This window comes from Phalacrocorax aristotelis, chromosome W (assembly GCF_949628215.1).
Source record: "Phalacrocorax aristotelis chromosome W, bGulAri2.1, whole genome shotgun sequence".
Taxonomy (NCBI): domain Eukaryota; kingdom Metazoa; phylum Chordata; class Aves; order Suliformes; family Phalacrocoracidae; genus Phalacrocorax; species Phalacrocorax aristotelis.
The window spans coordinates 3,456,625-3,469,607 of record NC_134310.1 but is presented as its reverse complement, the minus strand read 5'-3'; the positions used below and the strand labels follow the sequence as shown (position 1 = coordinate 3,469,607).

Sequence of the window (12,983 nt, the reverse complement as noted above, 5' to 3'; positions counted from 1 at the left end):
GATAGTCAGCTCCAGCGACTAGAGGAAGCGGCCAAATGCCAAAAATACTTAAGAAATACATTTCATATATAACCACTACAATAAGATATTTGGAGCGACTGCAATGACAACGTAATTCAGAGCGACTGCATGGTGGGAGACCGCTGCTGTCGCACCGCTCGCTGGAAACGACCACAACCAGCGAGAAGAAAAATGCAGAGTTTTGACAAAATGCAGATTAAAAACTTGTTTTAAAGAGTATTTTGTTATTAATGGAGATCCGCACCAATTAATTCTCTACAGACTAATCTTTACCTAGCCAGTTCCTGCAACGAAGATGAATGGGTTTATAGTACAGAGACATCTTCCACGCTTTACCCACAGAAACTGATGATAGATTTACTATCTACACACCTAAGACAGTCAATTTGTCACAGTCATTTATGTACATCCTAACAAACACATTTAACTGCTGCATAACATTTCAAACCAAATGATATAGTTTCAATTTACCCGAGATAGCGGCAGAGTGCAGCGTTCCATGGAAATGATAAACTAAAGCCAGGCGTACCCGAAGCAGAGAGTGTGAGGTTTCATCTTTCAGGGTGAATATATCATGTCTTACATGGGTTGAAGAACACTAAAAACTATATTAAAACTTATTTTATCCTTAACGGAAGCAGGTAAAAAAAGTTATCAAAGCCTTAAGACATTTAATTCTTCAACCGGTAGAGTAACCTTGAGGGAGAAGCATGAAATAACAGCAGAAGGTGGCTTTATCCAGAAACCTCTGACCCAAAGCCACACCACTCTCAGAAGTTACTCTCATGACAGTATGCTGGAAAATATTCAGATCTAATTACTACTGGACGAAAATAAATGTTTTTCCCTGATTCTGTAATAAAACTTCTCTCTCAGGAAAAAACATTTGGAAAATTCCCTCTTGCTCTAAACTTAAATCGCTTACACCCAAGCAAAACGAAACTCGCAAAGATCCTATTTTGCCGGATTATTTTAAGTTGTTTAAATTTATAGCCTTCACACAGGGTTTAAATTTAAATCAATGACCGTCCTTTTTGGGTGATCCTTAATCAACCATTATAAACCAACTGATCTCAAAATAGATGGAACTCTGAAAGAAAAATCAATGCTCGCTATGATGAAAACTGAGAAGATCTCATGGATGTAAAAACTCAGAAAGAATTAACACATCTTTACGTTTCCCACAAAAATAAGATCCCGTGGAAGCCGCTTTTGCCAAGCTGGTTTATAAAGCCAATTCAAATATATAGATTGTTCACAATCTTTCAACGATGTTGCTCAGCTCCAAGGTCTGGCCTTTCAGGACTGGAATTTTATGACCAAGGAGGCTAAAGAACTACCAAAACCCAAAGCAAGTATCTTACTTCGTGCAGAGTTGTTGCTGTATACAATTACCTTCCAGAAACATTAAAATGACCAAAAAAATCTGTCCTTGAAGCACCGCGAGCACTGGAGAAGGTCACTGAAAGGCTGAACTAGCTATTTGCACCTTTTTTTCCCCCCCTGGAAGAAGAACAAAAACTGACAAGCTGCAGTGATGGAAGAGTTCTGTAATCTTAGTGTCCTGGCAAAAAAGATCTCATCACCAAAAGTATGCAAGCAGAGCTGAAAACATTGCTTTTGAGTTTTTCAGGATGGAGCAGTCTTTGCACTAGTCAATTATTTGCAGTAAAAAGATCATAGAATCATTAAGGTTGGGAAAGACCTCTAGGATCATCAAGACCAACCCCCAACCCAACACCCCCAGGCCTCCTAAACCATGGCCCCAAGGGCCACGGCTGCACGTCCTTTGAACCCCCCCAGGGACGGTGACTCCCCCATCTCTCTGGGCAGCCTGTGCCAGGGCCTGACCGCTCTGGCAGGGAAGGCATTTCCCCTCATCTCCAACCTAAACCTCCCCTGGCGCAGCTTGAGGCCGTTCCCTCTCGTCCTGTCCCTGGTGACTTGGGAGCAGAGACCAACCCCCCCCTCACTCCAGCCCCTCTCAGGCAGCTGCAGAGAGCGAGAAGGGCTCCCCTCAGCCCCCTCTTCTCCAGGCTAAACCCCCCCAGCCCCCTCAGCCGCCCCCCAGCACACTTGTGCTCCAGACCCTGCCCCAGCTCCGTTGCCCTTGGCTGGTCCCCAGGTGCTGCAGTGGTTTCTGTTCCCCCTCCCCAGTTAATAATTATATGTCGATTTTAGTGCCATAGGGTCTTAACTGCAGAATGAAGTGAGCAGAGATGGAAAATTCTACAATTTTTTACCAAAATTATGAATAGAGAAGAATCCATTCCTCTATCCCTGCAGCTATGCTAAGACCAGCAGCAAAACTGATGGGCAACCCTCTAATCCGAACTCCCCAAACCTCCCCTGGGACCCACAACTGCAGAGCCAGGAGCACCCAACTACACTGGGAGGCCCGACCACTTGCTCAGTGAGCCTAAAACTGCCTTTCTGTGGCCTCTTCCGAATGAAACCATGGCTGTTTCACTGCTCTAGGGCTTTCAGGGTGAGAGGACAGACAGATGGATTTGGTCCTGCAGCTACTTACTAGAGAAGTTAAAAGATGCAACCTGTGAGCTGGTTTTTAATTTTCCCTTGTGGCTTAGGGATCATGTAATTTAGGAGCAGCTTTTTAACAGTTATTTCCACAAATGCCTTGAAATCTTCAAAAGATGGGAGCCAAAGGTGGTGCTGGGTCTAACAGGGCCAAAACCCCAACAGGAGGACCCAAATCTCCATTCAACTCTCTGTCACCCTCCCACCGTGGCAGAGAAGAGAGAGAAATTGGTTTCTATGAACCTTTTTTTCTTTCCCCTTTTTTCTTCATAAGGAGTTGAGCTCAGCTGACCAAGATCCACATCACCAGTTTGTGCCTGTCCACGGAGGTCACTGGCCAACAGAGGTTTTATACAGGCCAAGTGCAGCAGAGCCATCTCCATGTCAATGCACAGAAGCTGCCGTCGATTGTCAGAGGCTTGCAGCTTTGCAGGAGATGAGGGTAACGGATAGGCAGCATGCTCCTCCCCAAAAACCGGGATGGAGTGTCTCATGGCGTTCAACATCACGCTTAGCCGACTCTTTACTGAGCGTATTTATAACTCCTTTGTTCCATATTAAAAGGCTGATGGCTATGCTGACATTAACACAAAGCTGCTTGGCACTAAAACGCAATTGATGCATTTTTAGAATTATTTGCCCTTGACATCTTCAGGGCTTACTTATAGTTTATGTTTTCTGATTTATTAGGCCCTAAAGACATCTTTTGAATTTTGTACCACTATCAGCATGAGCCACACCACCCATAACCTTTCCTTTTTAAGATGCAAGAGTTTGAAGCCTTGTACGCTCTGGATGGGTGGTGTGAAAGCCTGCAATAATAATTTACAACCCTTATTTTCTTTCTCTGCAAGTACAATAAAAAGTTTTTTTGATTGAAATTACTATTGCAGCAGGTGTCTGAAGCCAGGAAAAAAAATATAAAAGGAAAGCAAACTGCACAGCACAAGGAGCTTTTGTATGGGGAGCTTCAGGCAAGCAGGGCAGAAGTCCTCTAGGGTGACGCTTGCTTCCAGGCAACATGGGTACAGAGGATATAGAGCTGTTATTTTGAGGATATAGAGCTGTTATTTTGCTACTTGCTGTCCACTTCTGTATGGGATTAAAGCTGGATTCCTTCATGTGCCACGCACCAGCATTTTCAGAGGCTTCACCACGGCATATTACTTCTCAGGACCAAACTGAAAGCACCAGCTGAAATGCTGGACACAACACAACATGCTTTCCAACAGCCTCACTTTGCAGCTCATTGCTTGATAATGAATCTCTTAGATTTGAGGAACCCAGAACCTAATGGAAGTGTTGCCAAATGAAAAAAAAAAAAGATATAAAAAGGGGAAAAATCTACCCTGGATATAAACCAACCTAAATAAACCCTGTTTGTCCTGCAAATACTAGCATTTTCTTCTCCCTCCCTCGCCCCAGGTAATGAATGTGCTGAGTAAAGCACACCAGCAGCACAACACCACGCCGAATTCCCAGCACGGTACCTGGACGGGAATCCAGCTGCACTTATGCGGATGGTCTCCAGCACTCCGCAAGCTCTCAGCTGCTGCACCGCTCTCTTCGGATCAAACCTGCAATTATATTTCAGATGGACATTAACACAGCGAGAAGGAACCCACATCATCAACCCACCTGATAGGGACTCTCTTGGGACAGGAATTAGCTTCTGATTTGTGGAAAAGCACCCTGCTCTTGTCATTAGTGTAGGGGCTGAAGAAAACCATACATCCATGCATGGCTTTTGTTCATAGCTGTTCCCTCACAAATCTCGGTATAACCACAGATCCCATGCCTTGCTTTGGGAACAGGCTGCACAGACATCACGCATTTTCTCTCCACGTCACAAGACGTTGTGCTTTTCAAGTGCAATGGACCTCGCTGGTGCCCTCCTATCAATGCCAAGCGGTGCTCCTGGGACGACAATCTGTTACTATTAGCCTTCGTGGCCATAACCTACCCAGCTATGTAAAGCAACACAATTATGACAAAAAAGGGAACAGGCTACTCCATCACAAGCTGCCTGATGAACCAGACAGGATTACTTTTGCAGCTATAAAGGCAGCAACATATTTCCAGACAGAAATCCAATTCAACAGCAAAATAAATCTGATATATTTAATTCCATAGCAAACCCAAGTAATTAACAGGTCCCACGGGTTTGTAGACAGTTAAGTTTACCAAGAAAAGCGGTGCTTATGTCCCAGAATAAGGGCTTTGGTAGGCGTCATGTGAAAATTCAAGATACTTCTTTCAGCTGTCCGTCCTCCTCTTTCTAGCAGGCGTTACCCCTCGCTGCTGGCATCTCACTTCCATCAGCAATTTGTGCTGAAAAACTGCACGCCAACTTCCAGCTGAATAACTGGGCTGTGCTCCCCCTGGCTCCTGGCACGAACCCACTTGCAGACCGGTCTATCTTTGCGCAGACTGCAGGTAACCAGCACCCCCCATCACTTCTCCCTCCTTCCCCTGACACCAAACGCACAAAGAGGTCCCGGTTCTCCAGCTCGAGACTTCAGACCCTGGAAGAGGTCATTGGATCAGGCTTGGACTCGTATGATACAGATAGGTCCCAGCTCTCCAGCTTAAGATGTTGGACCCTAGAAGAGGTCACTGGATCAAGCCTGGACTTGTACGATACAGACATCCAGAGCTGCATTAGCTTTGCAGAACAATGCTGAAGAACAAAACCTTCTCAGGTACCTGCTTGTCCCTTCCTGAAAGCCCAAAGTATTTATACCCAGAGGCCAAGAATGCATGAATAATTCTGCTTTGCTGCCGCTGTGCAAAAGCAGCATAAGAAATAGGCTCCCGCTACTTTGTACATTTTTAAATTCCCTGGACCTGTCAAGTCTACAGCAAATTATTCACTACAACACCGCAAACAAGATGCAGGGTGGAAAAAATCAGTCTTGGCCATCACTCTCTTCAAGGAAGAATCCGCAAGGGTACAATTTCCATAACAATAAATAATAAACAGCACTGGTAGATTGATGGGGAAGCTTCAGTCCTGGAAGATCCCAGGGCAATGTATGTTGTACACGAGGGGGACTTTCTGCCACGCAGCCAAGCCCTGCTCAGTGGGGGTGAAATGCAATAACCAGAGTGGCTGCATCGGTTTATCAGCATGGAAAGCTAAGACCCTCTCTAGCGACAAGTCCAGTTATGGGCTGAGGCCAAAATAAAGAGCTTAAAAGTGGGACAGTACACATTATTATGAACTCCTCCTCCTTGCCATGGCAGGTAGTACCTAGTAGGTTGCTTTTGGCCTGGAAACTCAGGTAATAGATCACAAACCCTGCTTGAAACAGGATTTGGAAGGAAAATTGTCAAAGGTACAAGCTGAAATCAGGCTTTCCCCTTGCACCTCTCTCTTTGAAGTCTTCCCCATGAGGGACCAACCTCAGACGCAGCCTGCAGTCAGATGCAGCAAATATCGCTGCCTGGTGCCAATGTTTCCTCCAGGTTGGAAGTCTGACATCCCTCACCTCCCCAAGAAACAAACCTTGCCTTTGCACCAAGACGTAGAGTAGGAATGAGAGTAATGCAGGTTGCAAAAGACCTCAGGAGATCTCTAGTCCAACCTCTTCTGTTCAAAAGCTATGGGGGCAGACCCATAGATCAGGGCTTTATCCAGCCAAAGGCTGAAAACCTCCAAAGATGGAGGTTGCACAACCCCTCTGGGCAGCCTGCTCTGCTGACAGACTGTCCTCATGGAGAGACAAAAATAAGTTGCCTTATCTCCGGCCTGAACCTCTCACATCAATTTGTGGCCGTTGACTCCTCTCCTCCCACCACACACCGCTGTGAAGAGCATGGCTTTGCCCTCTTGGCAGCTCCTGTAACTACTGGAACACTAATATTAGGTCCCTTTTCTTCTCCAGGCTAAACAACCCATTTCAGCAAAAATGTAATGTTCTTGTGAGACGAAAAATGTTGTGTTTTAGGAGGAGAAAAAGGTCTGTTTTTTCACCGAACAATGAACGTAACACCGAGTGTTCTGCGTACTACAAGACACCACTTCAACGCTAACCCAGAGCGGTGCCACCGATGTTTCATTTCACTAATGCCTCCTGGCACCGTGTATTTTTCAGCACAAGTGCCTCAAATGCAGACTCCTTCACAGCCATGCCAGTATTCTCCAGACTGGGTTTTACGTATAAGCAAATAGACTTTATTCGAGCCACACTAAGGATACAAATTCCTCAAGCTGCTGGCAGCAAGATCAACACTGACCAAGATTCCCAGATCACAATTTCAATTAAGCAATCCATGATGGGTGAGGAGGGAGATAATCTCTTACAGAAGGGCCCCCAGTACAAGAGACCTGAACCAGTGCTTTCTGGCTTGTAGATGGGGATGCAACACCACCACCTCAACCCAAAGCACCCTCCTGTCATTTCCAGCCCATGGTGACTCCTGCAACGCCACCCAATGCGCGCTGCTCCTCCAGAACCGTTCTTGTATCTATTTTTATTTGCTCTTCATTCCCAAAATCCCGAGCTTTGACAACTTGGACATTCGCCAGATAGGGAGCATAGCATCGGACCGAGTCATCACTCGGACTGCGAGCGGACACAACCAGAATTATCCTTTTGGTATTTGCTACCCATAACATCTTAGAAGTACAACTAAGTTCATTTAAATGAATTACTGCACCTTGACAACCAGGAGCTTGCACATTTATAAAACGATATTAACTGCATCCTGAGCATCTCATGAAAAACTGAACTGCAAAGTTAAAGGGAAGGAAGTGAAGACTGATGGGCTGAAAGTACAGTCCATGGACACGGAGTCTTGGAAGCGCCCTTTGGAAAGGTGAAGCCATTTCACCATGCAGAGCATCTACTACACTTCCACTACAGAAAGTTAGAAAACACACGTGTGCTTTATCTAAGGAAAGCGACCAAACAAAAAGTGTAATCCTGAATTTCATGTGTCAATGGGCAACCTCTGCAACAGGCAACAAGAGTTAGAGGCCCTGAGCATCTCCAGTACCTACAAAATAGTACGTGAAATAGATACAGACCACAGAAAGTGCCGTCCCATCAGACAGCCAAAGTAGCCTTCTCCAGAGCTGTTAACTGATCATCTAATGAATCAGTTAAATACAAGCCAGCTCCTGAATGTCTCCTAACCATCAATACTGTTCGCTTTGCTGTTTGCAGGGGGAGAAGAGCCAAGCTGGGGAAGCTTTCTGGTGCATGCACAGCCACCAGCATATCACGGCCAAGGGTAAGCCTGTTTACAGATGCTTCATCCTCCTTTGCAGGACACTGTTGGAGCCACCTCTGTGCTCTGAGGTGGCACCGTGCTCACCAGGAGCACCCAGGCCGCATTGGACCAGGTGGAGAACAATGCCTCCCTGCTTACAGGCCACAATTATAACTCTGCTGTCTTAAATGTCACCACCTGCAGTTTATGCCAGGGCTTTTAGAAGGCATCACAACAAGATCTGTGAGGTCCCTGCATGCTAATGGCCAAGCTTTTTTGGAGTTGCAGGACTTACTGGGCACAAATACATTATCTAAGAGGTCAAACGAGGCTAACAATGATGTGCGCGCAACGTTCACAGCTTGCAATACACCTCCGAACTACGAGGGAATATCAAGACTGGCTTTTTGCTTCAGCTATTCACTCACCTGGAAACCTTGCCTGAAGTTTATACAAGTCACATCTTTCCTTTTTTTCACATTTATTTTGGAAGCACCAAGATATTTTTGTTCATTTTACAAGCCATTTCACAAGAATGCTACTTATCTCCACTGATTTCTTTCTCTGCTACTTTTCACTGTTTAGAACTATAACCATTTAAATCAAAGCAATCCTGTGGTGAAATTGTATGAAGACCCTATTATTGCAAAGCAAGGATGCTCAGTGTTAGCAGCATATATCTATGAATTATTAGGATGTGCATTAGTCTTCATTTCAGGGCACAAAAACCACATAATGAAACCCAAAAGAAGTGACTCCAGCAAACTACAGGGACCTTCCAGTTACAGGAACAGCATCACAGGAGAGGCAAACTCTTTAGCAAGAGGAAAAGCCCAAAGCACACTCTGTTGCTATAATGCTGAACACAGTTGCTCATCTGAAAGCCCACTTACTTAAAGGGGAGCTTCTCGTCGTTTGGCTTGATGCAACGCACATAGTGCGGGGTGGTGGCATCCAGAGTCTCCATGAGCAAATGCAGCGAGTTGCGGAACTGAAAGACAAAAACCACTCGTTTTGAGGAGGGATGAAGGTGCTGCACCATGTGCCCAAGTTGGCAGGCGCTGCAAGAAGCCACCTGCGGTGCCAGCCTCTGGATGTGACATAGCATGAACCTCCCCATCAGCCCAGCACATGCAGGCCCAATTCAGAGAAGACAGTGGTGGGTTGAGGACTTCCAGCTCAATGATGTACAAAAGCAGTAAATGTTTGCTTAGGGCTTTACCCAGTTGGGTCTTGAAAAATCTCCAAAAGGTAGAGAAAGCACAGCCTCTCTGGACCCCTGTTGCACTGCTTGACTGTCCACACAGCAGAGAAAAAGAGCATATTTTTCCCAAGTTGTTTCAATTTCTGAGCACCATAGTACATGGGGATACAGTCCAGTGAATCCCAGAGTGGCCTCCACCCTCCGTAAACTATGTCTCAACTCCTTCCAGTCAAGACTACTCAAGCCTGCTCTTCCAGAGACGCTGCTAGAAGGTGTCCAAAAATACAACAGCCAAGCTGTTCCCATCCTCAACACAGGTCACGGGAATGTCTCCTCACTTCCCCCAACAGCCTTTTATTTATCTCTTCTTCAAACTGAAGACACAAGATTTGAGCTGTAAAAACATATCTGGATTCCCCTGCCCCATTCCCCTGCCATCGACCGAACCGCTCATCATATGTTACCTGGTGCCCAACCGTTTTCTTGTGCTCCTTATTGGCAGCTTTGATCACTGGTCTGGCAGAACGGACACTGATTTTGGATGTTCCCTTTCCCGTGGAAGTGGTGGGTGCAGCATCCTTCTCGTCTTGGAATAAATCTGCGACCATTTGATACTAAAACGAAAGATAACACCTGAGCACCTCTGGCTCTTTGCTGAATAAGCCCACCCAAGCTGCATTGCTCCAGTCATTTTTTTTTTCCCCCCATCTTAAAGCAGGAAGGGGAAAAAAGGGACAATAAAGTGAAATCAAGCAGCACTGCCTACATAAACCACATCAGCAGGACCACTGGCCGTTCTGTTTTGTAGTTCATCAAACCTTGAAATGTGCACATTAAATCAAACAAGTGAATAAAGAGGACAGCTTGCTGAAAGGCTGCATCACTGACGCGTTGTCCAAGGCACAAAATCTCCTGAACATGAAGTGACTCTTGCTCCCAGGCTTCGTTTTGAGCTACTCATTAAGTCCTGATCGCAGCAAAGATGCTGCCTGCACAGCGTATCCCCCAGGAATCGGGTCTCCACGTGAGGACAGGCAGTGGCCACTCTCACCATGGCCCCAGAGGCATCCCTGCTTTTCCAAAAACCAGCGCTTCCCCACTGATTACCCGCATTTCAGCGTGAACAAGCAAGGCGACAGCAGGACCACCATTCTGCAGCCCTGGAAGCACCACGTTTAGGTCCTCAGACCTCTGAAGTCTGGGGTTTCTGGCAAGCCAGCAGGAACATTTCCACTTCATAAATGGGAGAACAGGTGAGCTGGCAAATGCAGTTAAAGCTATTGTTTTTAAGGGGCAGAATCTTCAAATTTGCATTAGGCTGGGGAAGTTGAATACTAAGTAAGGCACAATAAATCTGGTCTGTTTAGCAGAGCTGTTAGATTTTCACATCTCAAATTCAGCTATGCGCCCACACTGGTTTCTGCTACAGCTGTGCTTACGTTCAAACACTAAATTCTTAAATATAAGAAAAACCACCTGTCGCCAGGTGGGATTTCACTTGGAATCATAGAATCATTAAGGTTGGAAAAGACCTCTAGGATCATCAAGTCCAACCCCCAACCCAACACCCCCAGGCCTCCTAAACCATGGCCTCAAGGGCCATGTCTGCACGGTGTTTGGACTCCCCCAGGGACAGTGACTCCCCCACCTCTCTGGACAGCCTGTTCCAAAAGCTTGGTCAGCTTATGACCAAGCTGAGCTGGGCTCCAGCCCAGTGACACTGCCAAAACACCCGTGATGCCACCCCAGCAACACACACACCTCCAGCAACACCCGCTCTGGAGCATCCGTGGGAAAGGGGACCAGCATCATGCTTCCCTTGTCTGTGGCACGCCGTGCCCAACACGTCCAAGCAAAAACACCGGCATGAGGCAGCGGTGCACTGCACAGTGCTCCTCCCTCCATCCCAGGCTCCTCCGAAAGCTGAGCTGGGATGTATTTCCAATACAATCCCAAGAAAAGTACAAGGGTTTACCATTTTATTAGACATTAACAGACATCCCCGTGCTGTAAAGGGCTGCCTGGCTCTCTGCCACAGCCCTGGACTGAGGCAGGAGCATTTCCAGTCCTGGTCCCAACAGGCTGTTCGCACAGCTTGCTAGCACGGCAGCCTAAATAGCACTGTGGAAAGGAAACTGTCCGCATTACATTAGCAAATTGCTTGCAGGCTCCAAGACAGAACCTGCTAAGGATCTGCCTCATACTCACAGCTTTTCACAGAATCATAGAATCGTTTAGGTTGGAAAAGACCTTTAAGACCATCAAGTCTAAGCATTAACCCAACACTGCCAAGCCCACCCCTAAACCACGTCCCTAAGCACCACAGCTGCATGCCTTCTAAATACCTCTGGGGTTGTGACTCAGCCACTTCCCTGGGCAGCCTGTTCGGTTCACTCAACTCCAACCAGAGTAAAGGCTCGCACCTTCTTTGCCTAACCCTCCATCAAAAAACAGACATCCTGACAGCTGTTGTACTTTGATGACATGTCACTGTCTCGAGTGCTTTGCCTCCTGCAAACACGGGACATTCGGGTGGCAGGTGCTTGATGCTGGAAGACATCCAACGCAGGCTCCACTTTAATATCTCACGCCTGACAACGCGGTGAAACCCCCGGCTGTCATTTCAGGTTTCAAAATATCTTCTCAACGCATAGCTGGGAATGCCACTGGCCCCTCCGCCCGCTAGCTATTAATAAGAGGAGTGCTTGCTCCTGCACAAACACTTGGCAAGAACCTCAGAGGTGAACTTTCAGCTTGCTTAAAGCAAAACTGGTGTAACTGGGATCACCTGGGGCAGCCCAGGATCTGTTCCATGGATCCTGGGGGATAAGTGAAAAGGACATATCCCTCCTTCCCAACTGGCAGAGTCGAAACCATTGGTGCATTGCTTGTAGTTACAGAGAACTGGAATATAATATCTTAACAGCATGCCCATATGCTTTCAATCAGTATTCAAATCCATTTCCTTAATTCAAAGAACATCAGTCTTCAACTGTTTTAGCTGACCAGCGCTAACTAAAGTAATTAGCTGCTTTATAAAGCCTCTTTCACCATCTTGTTGATGGCAGTAATTGCATTCTAATTAGCAGAAGGCAATTCTACCTTGGTGGGAGTGCTTCATCAGCGATGCACTTGCTGACGGAGAGGTGTTTAAGTCCTTGCCGTGTTAAATTGACAGCGTTCCCCCTTGCCCTGTGCATCACCTTAGTGGGAATACAAAGAGGAACGCAGTGAATGCTGTATGCAGCCCTGATCCTGAGTGCAGGACAATGTCCGCACAGCACAGCCTTTTGCAGCACAGATTTAAGTTTTAGTCCAGTTAACACATTTGAGCGGCAGACTCAACGTTGCAACTGCTGTTCTTTTTGGTTCAGAGGAAAGGGGGTTGCTTTATACAGCAAAAGAAATAAAAAGAATATATTTGTTTATACCCATGGAGGGCACATGGCAGGCGAGAGGCAAAAAAAAAAAAATCAGGATAACTGAATCTGCCAGCCAACGGGGTTTAAGGAAAGCAGGAGAAGATGATCAGGTTTTGGAGGCTTTGCAGGAAGAGGGTGAGGATGTTCCTGCCAAGGGAAGCCCTGCTCTTCCTCCCAGGACAACACAGCATATCAGCATGGGTTGACGACAGCCATCGCTCCCATGTCTTTAAAGAAATGGCTCAAAGGCAGAAGTTTATCAAACTATTACCCAAAGGTTCTCAGAGCCGAGTGCACTTGAGCGAGTTTTAAGCTGGATCACAACCGCGGATTTTAGTGTCACCTACAGAACCACCACTGTGAATTCACAAGGTCCTAACGCCTGATCCCGAGGAGCGTTAGCTTAGTTTGCAGGCCAGGTAAGACCAAATCTTTGCTCCTGAGGCATACACATTCATGGCTTAAGAAAATCCATGTTTTAAGGCCAAGCAAACCAGTTGCAAGGAGCAGGGTTTGGGGTGGTTTTTTTGCTATTAAACCAAAGTCCAGCCGCTCTGATATGATATTTTGGTCCTTATTAT

At 46.4% G+C, this 12,983-nt stretch overlaps 1 protein-coding gene across 1 annotated transcript in view; it reads right to left on the bottom strand.

Moving 5' to 3' along the window:
• Positions 1-12,983, bottom strand: part of MYO5B (myosin VB) — a 157,602-nt gene that overhangs the window by 59,504 nt on the left and 85,115 nt on the right. The window contains exons 15-17 of the mRNA XM_075077514.1: positions 9,445-9,594; positions 8,670-8,767; positions 4,050-4,136 (exon numbers count right to left, since the gene is read on the bottom strand). Of these exons, the coding sequence (XP_074933615.1) occupies positions 4,050-4,136; positions 8,670-8,767; positions 9,445-9,594 (335 nt within the window). The remainder of the gene's footprint in view (positions 1-4,049; positions 4,137-8,669; positions 8,768-9,444; positions 9,595-12,983) is intronic.